At 37.3% G+C, this 17,218-nt stretch overlaps 3 protein-coding genes across 3 annotated transcripts; all 3 read left to right on the top strand.

Moving 5' to 3' along the window:
• The first annotated feature begins 1,771 nt into the window (after window positions 1-1,771).
• Window positions 1,772-6,728, top strand: LOC119986609. The gene is made up of 10 exons (XM_038831243.1): window positions 1,772-2,301; window positions 2,820-2,909; window positions 3,100-3,208; window positions 3,323-3,364; window positions 3,494-3,553; window positions 3,969-5,384; window positions 5,524-5,625; window positions 5,706-5,864; window positions 5,956-6,081; window positions 6,156-6,728. Exons 1-10 carry the CDS (start codon window positions 2,192-2,194, stop codon window positions 6,354-6,356), a joined length of 2,415 nt encoding a protein of 804 aa, XP_038687171.1. The 5' UTR covers window positions 1,772-2,191; the 3' UTR covers window positions 6,357-6,728.
• Window positions 6,729-9,454: 2,726 nt separating this feature from the next.
• Window positions 9,455-11,886, top strand: LOC119987510 (aluminum-activated malate transporter 10-like). Its single transcript, XM_038832436.1, has 6 exons — window positions 9,455-9,800; window positions 10,189-10,329; window positions 10,432-10,704; window positions 11,005-11,123; window positions 11,220-11,363; window positions 11,452-11,886. Exons 1-6 carry the CDS (start codon window positions 9,455-9,457, stop codon window positions 11,884-11,886), a joined length of 1,458 nt encoding a protein of 485 aa, XP_038688364.1.
• Window positions 11,887-12,796: 910 nt separating this feature from the next.
• LOC119987332 (plant UBX domain-containing protein 10-like) lies at window positions 12,797-16,950 on the top strand. The gene is made up of 4 exons (XM_038832211.1): window positions 12,797-13,722; window positions 15,594-15,764; window positions 15,911-16,114; window positions 16,409-16,950. The coding sequence occupies exons 1-4, from the start codon at window positions 12,925-12,927 to the stop codon at window positions 16,634-16,636; spliced, it is 1,401 nt and encodes a 466-aa protein (XP_038688139.1). The 5' UTR covers window positions 12,797-12,924; the 3' UTR covers window positions 16,637-16,950.
• The last annotated feature ends 268 nt before the right edge of the window (window positions 16,951-17,218 follow it).

The following is a 17,218-nucleotide window of genomic DNA, read 5'->3' as shown; positions in this document are numbered from 1 at the left end:
ATCTAATTCTTCGCCCAACATCGCTTTAACATTTCATAAATTCCTAATTGCATATTTTTAATAAAATTGTCATCTTGTTTAATACGTATAAATAGCATATTAGCATCATATATTAATAATCAAACCAATAATCCAAAGAAAATTAAATTTATTCTCAAATATCCTTAGGTGAGGTGGTATGATATATAATCATCGATGGCGTGTACTAGGGTTTGAGTTCTCCAAATTCGCTTATTTTAAAAAAAAAATTTATTGGGTTAATGAAATCATTGACATTTAAGCTGTTTTAATGACTAATTAAGTGAATTTATGTGATAGGATCTACAATTAATTAATGAGAACGGAGAATCGATGCTTAATATTTATACCATTCATTTTTTTTTCTTTTTCAAGAGGTAATATGTTGCTTAGAAAAATCAATCACTTTAATATTTTTTTGGGTCGAGATAACTATATGCCTTTAAAGTTTAAACTCTTTGTAGTTACATCGACATGATCTCTCTTTTTTATAACAGGGGAAATCCCTAATCTAACGATCACTTTGTGATTCTTAGACCAGATCCAAACGCAAGGCTGCACTCCCACTATGTGATAAGCCTAACTCGGTTGAAATTCTGTGAAAGAAATACCGTAAATAAATATACAATAAGTTGGAATCGAATCTTGAGCACAATCACGCCTAATTTAATTGATTGTCAATTGAGATAATCTCTTAAAGTAATATATATACACGCTCGCGCGCATATATATATGAAAATTCTCAAGTGAGAGATCCGTCACTTTATTTAAAGTGAGTGATCCATCTAAAACCATTCATTTGGTGTAAGTGTGGTCCCCACATGTGATGAGGCTCGCGCATGAATGGTATTAGATGGACCTGCATGTTAAATAAAGTGCGGGATCCTGCACCAGAGAAGCCCTCCATATATATATTTTGAATCATAGAATAAAGTAGCACTAAATATTAATATATTATCTAAAGAATCAATACTCATTTTATTGACTTATATTTTCAAAATGATTGGTATGACATATAGAATTAAGGCTATGCTTTAAGGCTTATATGTTTTATAAGTAGAAAAATAATCTTGAAAGTTTTGAAAACCAAATATTTGCTTATATTGTCATTATAGACATTAAATGTGTTTCTTTTTTTTTGTAAAATACAAGTTATTATAATGATTAGTCTCTTTAGTGTCAAATCGTGTGGAGTAGGAAGATTACGATTCCCACTGAGAACAATACCTTTGTTACGTATCGACGACTCGAGTTTAGAAGTTAGAACCATATCAAATGTACAAAGGATAAATTTCTATTGTGTTATTTTCGGTTAAAAAAAAACAAACAATGCCTTGCATTGTAGATGCCACTCTCATCTTCTAAACCAAATTCCAATTTATTCATTACACTCAATCTTCTCTAAATTGTCATTGATATTACATTATTGCCTAGCTTTAGATATTAATACTATAAATTTCCAAATATCTTTGCCATCAAAGCACATTATCTCCTCCATTAATAAAATTTCAAAATATAATTTGAAATCCATATTCATTTTTCCAATTAACATTTAATTTGCCAAAATATAATTGTCAAATTTTAGAATTTTTTTTTTCAATTGAAAGACACGATATTTTGATATCTCACGAGATGTCTCAAATACCAAACAAGAAAATCAGCAACCATAACCGGCTATTGCCGGTTTCGCCGTCACCGTAATTATACCCGACAAAGATTTCATTAGCACAGTAAATGCAGAAGATCTCAGTGTTTGCCTTCAAGCTCGGAGAAAGTGAATCAGATTTTCATGTTTTTGTACACAAACCCATGGCCAAGAAGGAGAGAGAAAAAGAGAGAAAGAAACAAAGCTGAAGAAAAAAACCCAACTTTCTTTTTGTCTATATAGTGTAAGTCATCCATATATACAAAACCCTCTATAGCTTTTAATCCTCTCTCACAAAAACCGACCACTTTCTGCTTCTGTGTGCATATTTTCCACAGCACTTCCGTTTTTCTTTAACACAGGACTTTGTTTTTTACTTACAACAGCCACACTATCGTTCTGCTGGTCTTTCGGTGACTTGTGAGGGAGAAAAGACCATTCATAATTATCCAAAGGAACAGTCTTTTTTGGATCTTCTAGGCATTTTGGTTTGTTTTTGACCCAAATCCCTTGATGGGTTTGTGAAAAATGGGTGAAGTTGAAATGGGTTCTGCTTTAAAGGGGAAGCTTAAGAGTCTATGTTGCAGTGGTGGATGGTGTTATGGGGTTTTCTGGCGATTTGATCCTAGGAATCCTATGTAAGTCTATATTTCTTCTCTGTTCACTCTCAAGTTCTAGTTTTTATTTGGGACTTTCATTTTTCAAAGTAAAACCTTTTGGTTGGTTTAATCCTTATTTCTTTTCAAATCTGTTCACCCAATATTGGGTTCTGTGCTTTAACCTTTTTGGTTCAAAATCTGTCTTTGAATATGAAGAATCTTAGTAAAATTTTCAAAGACCTGAAAAATTCTGTGAGGATGATCTTATAGTCGGCTTTTACTAATTATGATCTTTATACGGCTTGGTTTGTGAGGAAACATAACATGTTCTCTTTAAATCTTCTTCCTTCAAAAAAATTATTTACTTTTCAGAGAGATAAAAAAGGTTATGGTTTCTAATAATGGGTGCTTTAGGGAATTTTTATGCCTTTTAAGATGGGATCAAGAATCGATTTATGGAATTTAAAGGCCTACTTTAGTATTTGATTTCTGTTTAAGCTTGGATTTGATTTACTTGGTAACAATCTTTTGCTTACTATGATTGATGTGTTTTCCAGGTTATTGACCTTTGAAGATGCCTACTATGAGGAGCAAATGGCGCCATTGGTAAATGACATGCTTTTGCAGGTGCACATTCTGGGCGAAGGGTAAGTTCCTCACAACTTTTCTTATCAATTACATACAGCTTTTCTTTATGAATTCTTAATACCATTCATGTTCCTTGCAAAATGACAATTCCTTAATGAAATTGTTCGTTTTCAATGAACTATTTAAATTCAAAGTATTGGAGAAAACTTTCAAGGGGGCTAATCTGGACTATTTCATTGTCTGATTTAGAATCACCGGCAAAGTTGCAAAGACCGGGAAGCACCAATGGATTTTCTCGGATAATTGTGCTGATGAAATAGATTTGCTTAGTCTTATTAGAAGCCGAGATGAATTTCAGGTTCTCATCCTCCTCCTCTTACTCCCGTAACAAGTTCTTCCTGATTTTTTTTGTTAAGTGGCTCAACTGTAAGTTATTGGTTCACTTGATTTAATTTTGTTCTTTCTTTATCAGGATAACTTCGAATTCCTTCCCCAATTTTCTTGTGGAATAAAGGTACCATTCCTTATTCTAGGAAATGTTTTAAGTAAATACTACTGTCGTCTATGTTTGTTGCTGACTTACTGTGTTTTTCAATGTTCATTCATTTAACGTACTCATTGAACAATCAAATGTCATTTGCAGACAATTGCAATTATCTCCGTGAAATCACAAGGAGTGGTAATATTTGGAGCAGGACAAAAGGTAGGTGCAAATTAAGGCATATAAAAGTAGTATTCTTCCTGCAATTATGTATGTGGGAGGACAAACACAATCAGATCTTGTTGCTGCTTGGTTGGAAAGCTGTAAATGGGTGTCTTTTATCGGTGTTTTTCTTTTCATTGTCGTGCATTCTAATTTCCATGTGACTGATAAATTTGTAAGCTGCTTTGTAAAATAGTGACTCCAAAACAAGAGAATTAACTAGGATTAGTGCCTTCAATAGCAAGGTGGAGAAACTTTTGCTCCTATACGGTATATTGGATTTCTTGAGAGGAAAGGCTTTTAGTTTTAGCCATTCCTGCAAGGGTTATATTTGAGTTTATATATGGCGATGTCTCAATCTTTGTAATTGCTCTGATTTCTGCTAGGAATAACTTTGCTATTATCGCTGTTGCAGATTCTGGAAAATGAGGAGTTTTTAGATAAAACAAAAAAGTTGTCCGAGGAGATGGCAAACACTGATGGGTTCGTATCACTGGATAGCATCCCTGCATCCATGAATGATGAAGACTACAATCTAAATGAGTGGATTGATTCCTTAATTTCCCCTGGGAATTCCTGTAATAGGAATATGACAACCATGGATGGCAGCAATAGTGAAGTGCTTGTCCGAAAAACTAGTTTTTCAACAAGTAATACGCCATTGTCTCCTTCTGCATTGAATCTGTATGATGGAGGCATGACCCCGGTGTGCATTAACCAATTAATAGCTGCTGAAACAGAAACTCGATTATTATCATCTGGTATGCCTCACACCGAGAGTCCAAATGCCGAAGCCCCTAGTAGTATGTGGAGTGGTGAAGGGTCCATGTTGACTTCATTCGAGTCACAGTTGCCATCAGAATTTTGGTTTGATACAATTACATTTCCTACAACAGCAGATACTCTTGCAAATTGTGGTAATAGAGCAGAGAATAAGCAGGCATGCTCAATATCTGGTTTGATTGATGCAGAAAAATGTATTGAAGACCATTCTACGAGTATTAAGCATTCTGCTTCATTGGTCCATGCAACTAATAGTGAACTTCTGGAATGTGCAACTAGTGAAACCAATTTTGATTTTTCAATGGATGTCTCTGACTTCTGTGTGGTAGATAATCTTTCCGAGTGCTTTGTTCCTTCATCGGTGGACTGCATAGATGATGTTACTATGGCAATAGCTAATGATCTATCAAAAGCCATAGGAGTTACTTCAGATCTGTACGACGGGCAGCAGAGGTCTGTAGTAACTAGTGCTGCAGAGTGTGACCTGTATGAAGCTTTGGGTCTGAGTTTCGAGTCGTCTAGAAAAGCTGGGGCGTGTTGGGAAGAGATTTTGATGCCGGCAGTTAGCTGTGATCGCTCTGCAATCAGCAGCGGTATGTCAGAATGTATCTCCGGGTTGGATGTTGCTCACACAGCTGGCCCCCGAAAAGGATTGTTCTCGGAGTTTGGACTTGAAGATCCTTTAGATTGCCTCAGTAATTCTAATTTTGAGGATCAGTTGTCCACCACCAAAAGAAGGAGAATGGACAATTTGACAGCAAATGATGCAAAGATGCTGCCTGTTTATAATCTGGACAAGACTAATACTCTATTGTTTAAGAAAGAGACTTTTCCGAAATCACAAGTGGGTTTATGGATCAACAATAGCTATAGCATTGATGCAAAAGATAATGCCATAGCAACAACAGCGAAGAAGTGCGAGGAACCTTCGAAGGCAACCAAGAAAAGAGCCAGACCCGGTGAAAGTACTCGGCCTAGGCCCAAAGACCGTCAGCAGATCCAAGACCGTCTCAAAGAGTTGAGAGGGATCATCCCCAATAGCAGAAAGGTTAGTAGAGTTTCCTGCTCTAAGAATCTTTATATAAGTTTCACTTGTGAAGGAAGAGACAATCTTCATATCAATGATTGATATTGATTTGCATTACTGTATGAAATGTTGATACATGATAATTTGTTTAATCTTTCAGTGCAGCATTGATTCACTACTCGATCTCACTGTCAAGCACATGCATTTCTTGCAAAGTATTACGCAATACGCTGACGAACTTAAACAAATTGATACGCCAAAGGTAATTTTATTACAAGCAGATAGAGAACCAGTTTTTTGGTATTTATGCTAACTGGTGCATTAAACTCTGCAATTTTACAGCTGATCAGCCAGGGCAACGGATTGGTCCTGAAAGACAACAGCATAGATGGTACTAGTTACTGCAGGGATACAACGCGGGCATTTGACTTCAGCAGTCAAACAATGGTTTGCCCTATCATAGTTAAGGACCTCAGCACAGGCGGCCATATGCTTATAGAGGTACCGGAAAGGAGCAGAAGAGTCTTCTGATAGGCTGCAATCCATTTTGATTATCTGAACACCATTAATACATTTCATTTCTCTGCTGCAGATGCTTTGCGAGGACAAGGGATTCTTTCTTGAGATTGCAGACATAGTTAGAGGCTTTGGGTTGAACATCTTAAAGGGAATAATGGAAACTCGAGACGATCAAATATGGGCACACTTCATTGTTAAGGTAAATTTTGAAGAGATTGATTTGACAAACAATCATATAATTCTAGGAGAAATACTAAATTGTATTTATTTCAGACAAGCAAGGAAGTAACCGGGCAAGTAACCAGGCAGGACGTCTTTTGGTCACTTCTCCAACTGATTCAGGACACTGGCACTAGCGGGATTGATTCGACGATTCAGCCTAGTAATATAATGGATTCTGTGATTCCTCCATTTGATGGTTATCAGCGATCTTCGCTGCAGCTTCCTATCAGCATGGCAGATACGCTACGATGATGATCATTATCATTACTAGAATCTTTAAGAGACACCTTGAGCATTCCTCGTAGAAGTTTTGCGATGATCAGTGTCACTTGAAATCGAAGAGGTTTCTCCGTTCCATTTCAACCGCGCCAGAAAGGAAATGTGCATACAGTTGATAGAGTAGTCAGTAGTTCAGTAGGAATGGCAATTGATCAGTTTGCCATATTTATTTCTTGTTTTGGCCTTGTGATCTCAGTCCACTCTGCTAGAACTTGTTCATAACAACCTTAAACTGATAAAAACCATTTAGTCATAGCCTAACACTCACTTGTTCTTGGCCTCCTTGTTGTTTCATGATCTTACTATGCATGGTTATAAAAGATGTGATAATTCTCATATTGTTGACATTTAGCTGGACTTGCTAGACTTCTTTTCATAGCGTTTTTTGCATTCAAGGGTATTGTCCGTTCTAAGGTACCTCTATGGACATTACTACTCTTCTCCGACGAGGTTATGTATTTTTCATAAATAAAAACCGTGAGAAGAGAGTTAGGACTTAAGAATGCATGTAGAGATACCCAGAGCGGACAATACCCTTATAGATGTAAAAAAAAAAGAAAAGCATCCACATAAAAGGCGGCCTTTTACAAGCATGTTACGGAACGGGACAACAAGGAATGGAGACAATAGTTTGCATTGTCATACTCAATTACTCATAAACTATAAATTAATCAATGTAAAGCAATGTGATTAACTAATCTTAATACCTTGCATTATGACTGTAAGAGAGAATTTCAATTGTCAACATCACCTTGATAGTTGAATTAGCCTTTCACTTCAGTGGATCTGGAGACAAGTGGCTTTCCCATTCAAGTATAGTTCATCAAGGACCACCCAATGGCGTACCTTAGTTTACAGGGGCTTTGGGCAAGCTCTAGAAAAGGGGCCCGTGTTTTCTTTTTTATTTATTTTAAAATCAAAAAATTTTCTTTTATTGATTTTTTAGTTGAAATATGTGGAGAATTGTTAGTTTTTAATTAGTTTTTTGTGTTTAGATTAATATAAAATTAATATTTTTTTCAAAAATTTGGGGCTCTCGGAATTTGGGGGCCCAGAGCGACCTCCCGTGTTACCACATATATATATATATATATATATATATATATATCGTGACAACGCTAAATGGTCTCATTCGGTACCTAATTTGTACCTTATAAAAAGATTACCACACAACCCATATGAAATTTTATAAAACCCAGAAGCTAAAACTATTTGTTGATTCTGAAAGCATGGCCAAATCCACTTTCTGGATTTTTTCGTCAGAAATATTGAAAAACCTCCAAATCCCCATATTGGAGAATCCACTCACTTGAAGATCTAAGTAGGTGAATTTCTATATTAAGTAAAAAAATTAGGTATCTTTGTGGGATGGTTATTTAACAATGGTATTTACAATTACTATAAGGCCACTGTTTGGTTTCAATGTAGAGCAATTGTAATGGGAATCCTATCACTCGTGTAATAAGAATATCAAGTTTTGACATATATTGTGATTATAATATATGTCAAATACCGATAATATGATTACTAAGAATAAAAAAATTGAAACTAAATCAACCATCGTCGTGTAATATGAATACAATTACTATTACAATACAAGGGTAACGAGGATTAGCGAGTGATAAAGATTACATTTTTGAGGAAGGTCACCTTCAAATCATATAGTATCTAATGAAAAGTTAGGTTAGAGATTTGTTACTCTCCAACTTATCTCACTATAAAGAAGGAAAAAAAAACCCTCAATTTATGTATATTAATATTTTACCTTTTACTATTACTTTTTTGTTTTAAGATTTTTTAACCAACTAAACTAATCATGTGTAGATATATATATATATATATATATAAATATATAGCATCACAAATTCACAAAGGCGGTGACCACTAATTTCAGAAACAAATTTAAAATTATAAAAAAATATATTAAAATTATTAATTAAAATGATTTTATCTTAATGTGGTGCTCATTCCTAATTTTCTTATCCATGAAAGGCAGGATCAAAGAGGAGTCTGATTATAGATCCACTCAGGGAAAAAAAGAAAAGAAAAGAAGAGGATACTTCAGCAATTCCTCTTTTCATAACCTAAAGTTGTATTCCAATACTATTTTTGCCTTTTGATTTTTATGACACATTACCTAAACTTTCTCCTAATTAAGTTTGGTCTTAATTAGGTCACTAGCAAATATAATAATTCACTCTTTTAGGAAGAAAAATATAAAGTTTTTTTTTAAATAACGAGAAATGACGGATTTTTGATCCGTGTAAATTTTAGGTAAGTAACTGAATTTGAATTGTCCAACTCTTCCCTCATACTTCAAGTTACAAGGGGCAAATGTAAAGAGTTGAACTTGAGTCTCCCAACTTAGAGTAAGAGAACGATGTAAGTGTCAAGACTGAAATCTCACATCGGATTAGCATAATCCAAGAGTGGCTTATAAACTAAAGCCTAACTCCTCTTTGAAAACGCGTTTTCTGGATCTAAAAACCAATGTTTACTGTTTAGGAGAACAAATCCGTGCGGATTCGTTCTCCAAAGCAAACAATATCTTTAATGTATTTGGGCTGAGAATTTCAAAGTAAATACCTATAGTTTACACGAGCCAAATATGCTGAAAAGAAAAATGACATTTTCACATTCTTTTTGGAGGTTGAATCCTACATTATGTGAAATCTAACTTGAATATGACTTTAATATATAATATTCAGTGTGAGAATTTCTTTAAAAAAAAAAAATTAGCAAGCAATGAACTGCTGTTTACATGATGTGCACAAGAAAAAGGGGATATTGGCCATCTATGTCATCATGCCAACCAGCCCATAAAACTTTTAAGAAAGAAAACAAAAGAAAATGATCCTCTAGGATCACCAATGCCACTACAAATTCAATTTTAAAATTTACCAAATTTTGTATGTATTAACAAAGTAGTAATCACATAGAGACACACCAAACAGTCCCTTTATATATATATATATATATATATGTATATGTATATATATAGATGTCTTATAACTTATACACTTCAATAGTCACATATAGCATTGCATGCCCACAGAAGTAAATTAAAAGAGATGGCAGAAAAGCAGCAATCAAGTAGTGATCAATTGGAATGGAGAATAAATGTGGGAGATGGGTCATCAAGGACTTTGGTCCCAAAGGCAGGGCTTGTCAGAAGAGCCTGGCAAGGCCTGAAGGGTGTAATTGAAGCCTTTTTTGTGAAGAAGGTGTGGAGGTTCTTGAAGAAAGCATGGGATTTAGGGGTTGATGATCCTAGAAAATTTATCCATTGCCTTAAAGTTGGGATTGCTCTCACTGTTGTCTCACTGTTTTACTATATGAGGCCATTGTATGATGGCTTTGGAGGGAATGCTATGTGGGCTGTTATGACAGTTGTTGTGGTGTTTGAAAACAATGTCGGTTAGTATTCATCTTTCTTGTTTCATGGAACTTCTTTTGTTGAAATGGGTATTTTAGGGTTTAAAGTTTTGGTAAAGTTGACCGTGGTAACTCTTTGCAAATGCGAGAGATCACAAGTTCAACTCTTACGTCCATCAGTTTCGACGTTGTTTCTTTACATGGGTCAAAATCCCATGGGAGGTTTTGTGGAGTTAACTCTCCTATGTGGGCTTCGGGCTCATGCTTCCCTCACGGGTTTTGACCTAGTCTTACCTGTCGCCAATATGGAGCAGATTGGGTTAGCGACCTGAGTTTAGAGCTGACCCAATTGTCTTGTGGACATGTTGGGCTGTGAAATTCTCGATTACCCAAAAAAAAGTTTCGGACTTAATTTTTGATAATTTTGCAGGAGCATCAGTCTGCAAATGTTTGAACAGAATATGTGGGACAAGTCTTGCTGGGTTTCTTGGATTTGGTGTACATTGTCTGGCTAGCAAATCTGGACCCAAACTCGAGCCGTTCATCGTTGGATCCTCAGTTTTCTTACTAGGTACTTAATCAAACAACTTTCATTTGGACTTGTCATTGTGGCATTACATCAAACACAACTCGAACTCAATATTGTTTACTCATACCCACCTTTTGTTTTCAGCTTCTGCTGCAACTTTCTCAAGATTTATACCATCCGTGAAAGCCCGGTTTGACTACGGAGCTATGATCTTCATCCTCACTTTCAGCTTGGTTTCAGTATCAGGCTATCGAGTCGATGAATTGCTCGGTATGGCACGGGAAAGGATATCAACAATCATAGTTGGAACTTCTCTGTGCATCCTTGTGAGCATGTTGATTTGCCCCATCTGGGCTGGCGGGGAGCTTCATGTTCTAATCCATCGTAACATGGAAAAACTTGCCATTTCATTGGAGGGTAAGTCCTTATTGTTATATCCCACACATTCAAACTTCTGTGTACAATTTGCGAGATGGGATGGTCAATTTAACCGCAGTAATTCTTAGCCTAAGCAAGAGTCGTGAGTTCAAGTTTCATGCGTGTTTCCATTATCACAATTTACGAAATAGACCCTTGTTCAACCCAGTCCTGCGTTATCTCCAACTGGTTCATGGGGTTGCGAGGTTTACCTTTACCATCAAGTTGTCCGGTGGACAGCTGGGTGGGTTTCATGTTACCAAAAAGTTAATGAATTTGTTAATTTCTCTGTGACTGCAGGCTGCACTAGTGAGTTCTTTCAAAGTAATGGAGGAGTTGATGACAAAAACAAAGAGTCCAATGAAAAATTGCTAGGATTCAAGTGTGTTCTGGGTTCAAAGGCCAATGAAGAAGCTATGGTATGCTAGCTATACATGATAGAACTGACCTAAAAATTCTTCTCTCTTAAATATATAGAAGCATTTGATTGAAGTGGGAATTTGGAATTGTTTTAGGCCAAATTTGCTTTATGGGAGCCTGCTCATGGTCAGTTCAATTACAAGCATCCATGGAAACAATACCTCAAAATCGGTTCATCGATCCGAAGCTGCGCTTATTGTCTAGAGGCCCTTAATGCCTGCATCAATTCAGAACATAAGGTAACCAAGTCATACCTGATTAACCCATGATTTTGTTTTTGAGGTCAATAGAGCGCTCTAATGGAGGATTGAATGTGTAATCAAACAGGTTCCAGAGTCCATAATGGAGCATGTGAGTGATTCTTGCTTAACAGTGAGCTCTAATGCTTCAAGGGTCATTAGAGAATTGGCAGAAACCATGAAGACCATGAAGAGATCATCAACCATAGATGTCCTGCTTGGAGAAATGAACAGTTCAGTTCAAGAACTTCAGGGGAATTTAAAGTCACTATTACCTGAAAATGGAACTCCTATCATGGATATGATTCCAGTATTAACCTGTGTTTCTTTGCTGATCGAAATCGCGAATCGGGTCGAAGCCATTGTTGATGCTGTCAAAGAACTATCAAACTTGGCTGCATTTGGATTCAAAGACCAGGACAAATCAAAGCAAGATCAGCCTAAGAGTAGTGAGAATTTAGTGCAAGAGAAGGAAAGAGAGGAACAAACCATAATGACCCTTCAGAGGGTCTCAGTTTTATAGTGTATGTAATTCTTGGTTGAATTAAATCAATACAAAACATCCAAAGAAAGAATGTACACAATATTTCCCGCAATTATTTCTAGTATGGTCATCCACTTTGGTATCATATTGAACAAAAAATAGTGATATTATTGTTCCTCCATTGATCAAGAATTTCGATTTTAAGAAGTATCATGACAATCTGATAAGAAGGGTTTCTATTTTTTCAAATGAACGATTTGAAAACCTATTGATTCATTTTTTTTTTGATAAACCACAAATGTATTGCAACAAAGAACAAGAAAATAACAGGGCATCGGAAGAGATGACATGAAAATAACTAAGTACAAACCTAGAGGAGTAGAGATGACCTGAAAATAACAAATAACAAAGCAAAAACAAGAAGATTCAGAGAGCCCGCTTTAGAAGATGTAGTTCTAATTCAGGGTTTCCATGAATGGCAAAACTGGGATCTCAAATGTATTTAACCCCATCGAGTATTATCTGCAGTTTCTAACAACTGAATTGCAGAGTTGATTATTAGGACCTTTCAATTCATAGATGTGGATCTCGGACTTATGAATGGGGATACTCCTCAAACTCACAAATATCCAATTGTGTATTTATCAATTGAGTATTTCACTTTCATTACAATTTACAACATTGAATCAATCAAACATGCAAATGTAATTCTCAAAGGACAAGATCACAAGGGTTTTAAGCTTTCTCCCAATTTTGCTGGATATATTTAGCCCGGCCCACGTTCAGGCTTCAGTCGTAGGGCCGCCCAAGTAGGTCTCGCGAGACTCTAACCCAAATTCCCTCGGCCCACAATGGCACTCCCGTTATTTTGTAACTACTCATGGCTATTTCCGACATCTAATACAAATACTATTTCTATCTGATCGTCTCCCTGACTCCCTTCCTACGTGAGCATTTCACTCCATCATTGGGGAGGGAGAAGTAGAAAATTCTCTCTCTCGATTCGAAGAAGCAGGAGCCCTAGTTTCTCTGCGAGGAAGAACTATTGATTCTATATATTAGGTAAGAGTTAGTGAAATGGTTGATGTGGCTGATAAATTGGCGTGTTTTCAAGCGATTACGGGGCTTGAGGATCCCGATTTGTGCACAGAGATTCTCCAGGCTCATGATTGGGACTTGCAACTTGCGATCTCATCCTTTTCCTCCGGGAACTCGCCGGAGTACCCGTCCCTCGCGGGTACTAGTGGCGGAGACGCTTCGACTACTGTACAATCGAATTCAGAATTCCGAGATGTTGTAGAACGACCGGAACCGACAGCTGCAGGACCTGGTTTGGTATGGAAACTGGTTACCTTACCGATTTCCGTTGTTTCTGGAAGTTTAGGGTTGATTTCTGGGGCGATTGGGCTCGGTTTGTGGGCGGCAGGAGGTGTTCTGTCGTACTCGTTCGGAATGATCGGCCTGGGCTCTAACTCAGCGCGAAATGGTGAGTCGTCTGCTCGATTAGTATCAGTTTCTGCTGCGGCAACAGAGGCCATGGATTTCGTAGCCGACTTCGAGAGGGAGTATGGTAGTAGGAGACCGAATTTTGTTAGCGAGGGTTTCATGGACGCGCTTCAGCGGTCTAGGAACTCATTCAAACTGTTGTTTGTGTACTTGCATTCGCCAGATCATCCGGACACGCCGGTCTTCTGCGAGAGGACGCTGTGCTCGGAGATGTTGTCGGCATTTGTGAACGAGAATTTTGTGGCTTGGGGAGGTAACATACGCGCCAGCGAGGGGTTCAAGATGAGTAATAGCTTGAAGGCTTCTCGATTCCCCTTTTATGCCGTGGTTATGCCGTCCACAAACCAGAGGATTGCTTTGCTTCAGCAGGTACCGAAAATCTATGCTGAATGGTTTAGATTTTGCTTCTGTAATATTGGAATGCAGTTTAGTTAAGGGTTGATTATTAGCTGAATCATTTGTCAATTATTGAAGGATTTTTCTTTGTATGCGGAGATGGATTGTAGTAATCATGAAATACTGTATAATATCATCCCCAATTGAATGTCTATTTAACACGAGGGAGGGTTGAAACTCTAGCTTGGAACTTCTACACAGGATTGTTTCCAAAGATACTGGGTTTGAGCTTTGAGTTGTGGGGAGATATTTAATCTATTACTGCAAACAGAGGCATAACTGAATATGGAAATTAGGGAGGATGAGGTTTTTTATTTATTTTCAATTTGATTTCATCAAGTTGTTCAGCAGTGAAAATTACGCTAATGTTTTTCTTTTTGACTCAGAAGTGAGGTGACTTTAATTTGTAGGTTTTTTCAAAATTTTTGAAATGTATTATTAGTAACAACCGGGAGATAGAATATACTGTACATCTCCTATCAGAATTGAGATTGGTGTAGTCTCTGTTGATATTTTGCAGTTTGGAGAAAGAGTTATATGGAAAGAGAGGATGGTTGTATACTAATCAAAAGAAAAAAAGTTTTATATTCCTGCCATCAGCCTATGCTGCGAAAGAGGTGTTGCCTCTGGAATTCTTTATAAAGATTGAGAGGATCAATGAATGGAGAACAGAATCAAAACTAAAGAGGACTTGTGGTAATGCGTATGGAGAAGTAATGTGATGAGAGGAAGCATTGGAACTTCTTTGTTGCTCAGAATTTTCATATTCTTCTTATGTTCTCAGATAAGTTATGATGTTTAGGGGCTCTTGGGGGGCATCTGACTCTTGGAAATCCTAGTTTTAAGGGTGCGCACCGGTGAAAGTTGGGAATTCACTGGGGAGAAATCATTTGATTTCTTTGTAGGAAATTGCTTTAGTTGGTTGAAATGTTGGTGTTCTGACTCTCGTAACAATTTCCTTGAAGTCTTTAGTTTAGCCTCTCTGTGGTTTTTTTTGCACCATCTTGCCACCTTAATAAAATTTTATCATTTGGAAAAAAAAGAAAAAGGAAAAAGGTAGGTGATTGGAAGCTCTTTGGCCTTGGGGTGCTGAGTTTGGTGGCTTAGCTTTAAGGAGCTAATGTGTATGTGTTGGGATTTTCTGGTTTCATGGAAATTTCCAACCTTCTTTGAATTAGAGGAACTTCTTGCACTTTTCATTTTGCATCCTTTTCTATGACTCTTTTGGTGTTTGCTGATTAAACTACTAGGATATCATATGAGTAAATATGTCTGGTGCTGGTCAATGATTTGAAATTTTGCATCCCTAATTTAATTCTGTCAGACCTTATGGGCATGTATTGAATGTAGTTGTTTCTCTTGTCCTTTATGTTCGAAACTGTCCACATTTTCTTGTATAAGGGCTTCAATTGTGTTATACTTGCTCTTATGGGTAAATTAGCAGCCACAGCTACGCTGCTAAGCAGAAAATTATGGGAGACGGCATGCCGGCCATCTTGGGGGAGGGGGGGTGATGGCTAACGATGGTAGTACGTTTTTTCATTAGATCCAGGGGCTTGACAAGCCCAACCTGTGTACAAATAGGTTATCTTCGGTATAATTTTGATCAGAACTTATATAGCTTGGTGCGGGCATTCAACTTTTCCAGTATTTTTACAGGAGAGATTATTCCCATTCTCAGCGATGAAACAAATGAATTGTGAATCATGGTGTCAGACTGGCATTCACACTTACAAAATTTGCTGCCTGTTACCCGTGCGCTAGCTAAAGATTTCTGCATCGACTAGCTGCTATTTTTTATTTTTTTTTGTAGTTTTTCATTTCATTTTTCTGTTGATCTGCAGGGTGAAGGACCAAAATCTCCTGAAGACATGCTTACCATGCTACAGAAGGTCCTTGAAGAAAGTGCCCCTGTTCTAGTTGCTGCTAGGCTTGATACGGAAGAAAGAAGAAACAACATACGTCTGAGGGAGGAGCAAGATGCTGCTTACAGGGCAGCACTTGAAGCTGATCAGGTTTACTTTAATTGGGTTCTTTTTAAGCCTTTGTATGCTTTTGTTTCTCTTGTGCATACATCATCTTTATTGTTATACACTGAGGCCTATGTTCGAAGTGGAGCTTTAAGGCCTTTTCACATTGATGTTTTCTTCCCGCCTTACAGGCTAGGGAACGCCAAAGGAGAGAAGAGCAGGAACGGCTGGAAAGGGAAGCTGCTGAGGCTGAGAGAAAGCGTATGGAGGAAGAGGAGGCTCGTGAAAGAGCAGAACATGAGGCTGCAGAAAGAGAGGCTGCACTAGTTAAAATGCGGGAGGATAAAGCCCTTTCACTTGGTGCTGAACCTGAAAAAGGACCTAATGTTACACAAGTAATTTCACCAAGTTCAAATTGATTTTTTTTTTATGATGCACATTTTATTTCTCTGGAAACTCTAATCGATAGCTCCTTTTTCTTCTTCTTTTTTTTCCATTCTTTCTGTGTGTCTGTGAGTGGTGGGGTGGGGCGGGGCAGTTGGGTTGGTTAGGAAGATGCTTAAGCATTAGCTTCCGAAATTTCAATTCCTACCATAATTGTATGCCTATCTGTCTGGCCTACCAGTTCCTGTACTTGGTTGTTTTTGGATATGTGAATCTGGCATATGAATATGAATTTCTGTTTTCAGGTTTTGGTACGCTTCCCAACTGGAGAACGCAAAGAGAGGAGGTTCCATAGCAGTACAACAATCCAAACTCTCTACGACTATGTTGATTCCTTGGGTTGCCTAGATGCCGAGAATTACAGCCTTGTATCCAACTTTCCTCGGGTTGTATATGGTCGTGAGAAACTTACTTTGTCTCTGAAAGAAGCAGGATTGCATCCTCAGGCCAGCCTTTTTGTGGAGATAAACTAGTGAATAAGTTTAAAGCAACATGTTCAAGAATAGCATGTTTCATGTGTTTTTGTTCCATGTTAATTGGCAATGGTCCGATGGGACAAAACGGATCTCTTAATCTATATCTGGATATCCGCTCTCTCTTTAATGCAGATTCAGCCTCTACTCATACAATCAGAAGTTGCCAAGTCGACTTGGTCATTGAAATAATGAATAATTTGAATACTGATTTCGCATACATTAATTTGAAAAATGTTTATGTCAGCTTATTATTAGTTGTAAGAAACTAAGAATAGATTGATTAGTAAGTAATTCCAGATTGCTTTGTTCTACGGACAACGGAGCTTTGCGCTTGTAAATTTTGCATTTGTGTTTTTTAGTTATGATTTGTTTATAGCTGCAGGAAGACGCCGACACCTATCTCAGCCTTTCAGGTTAGTCGTTTTATTTTATGAACTGCACGATTGTTTTATATGAACATTTGTGTTTATCCAGCTGGTTTACGAGTTTTGCAGTGGTAAAACAGACCTATAATGTGAGAAGCCATTGATGATGGATATGCAGATATGAGAGAGACAGCTAGACAGGTTTACGAGATTG

The sequence above is a fragment of the Tripterygium wilfordii genome, chromosome 20 (assembly GCF_013401445.1).
Source record: "Tripterygium wilfordii isolate XIE 37 chromosome 20, ASM1340144v1, whole genome shotgun sequence".
Classification (NCBI taxonomy): domain Eukaryota; kingdom Viridiplantae; phylum Streptophyta; class Magnoliopsida; order Celastrales; family Celastraceae; genus Tripterygium; species Tripterygium wilfordii.
Note: the sequence above shows the minus strand (reverse complement) of the source record. Positions and strands in the feature narration are given on the sequence as shown.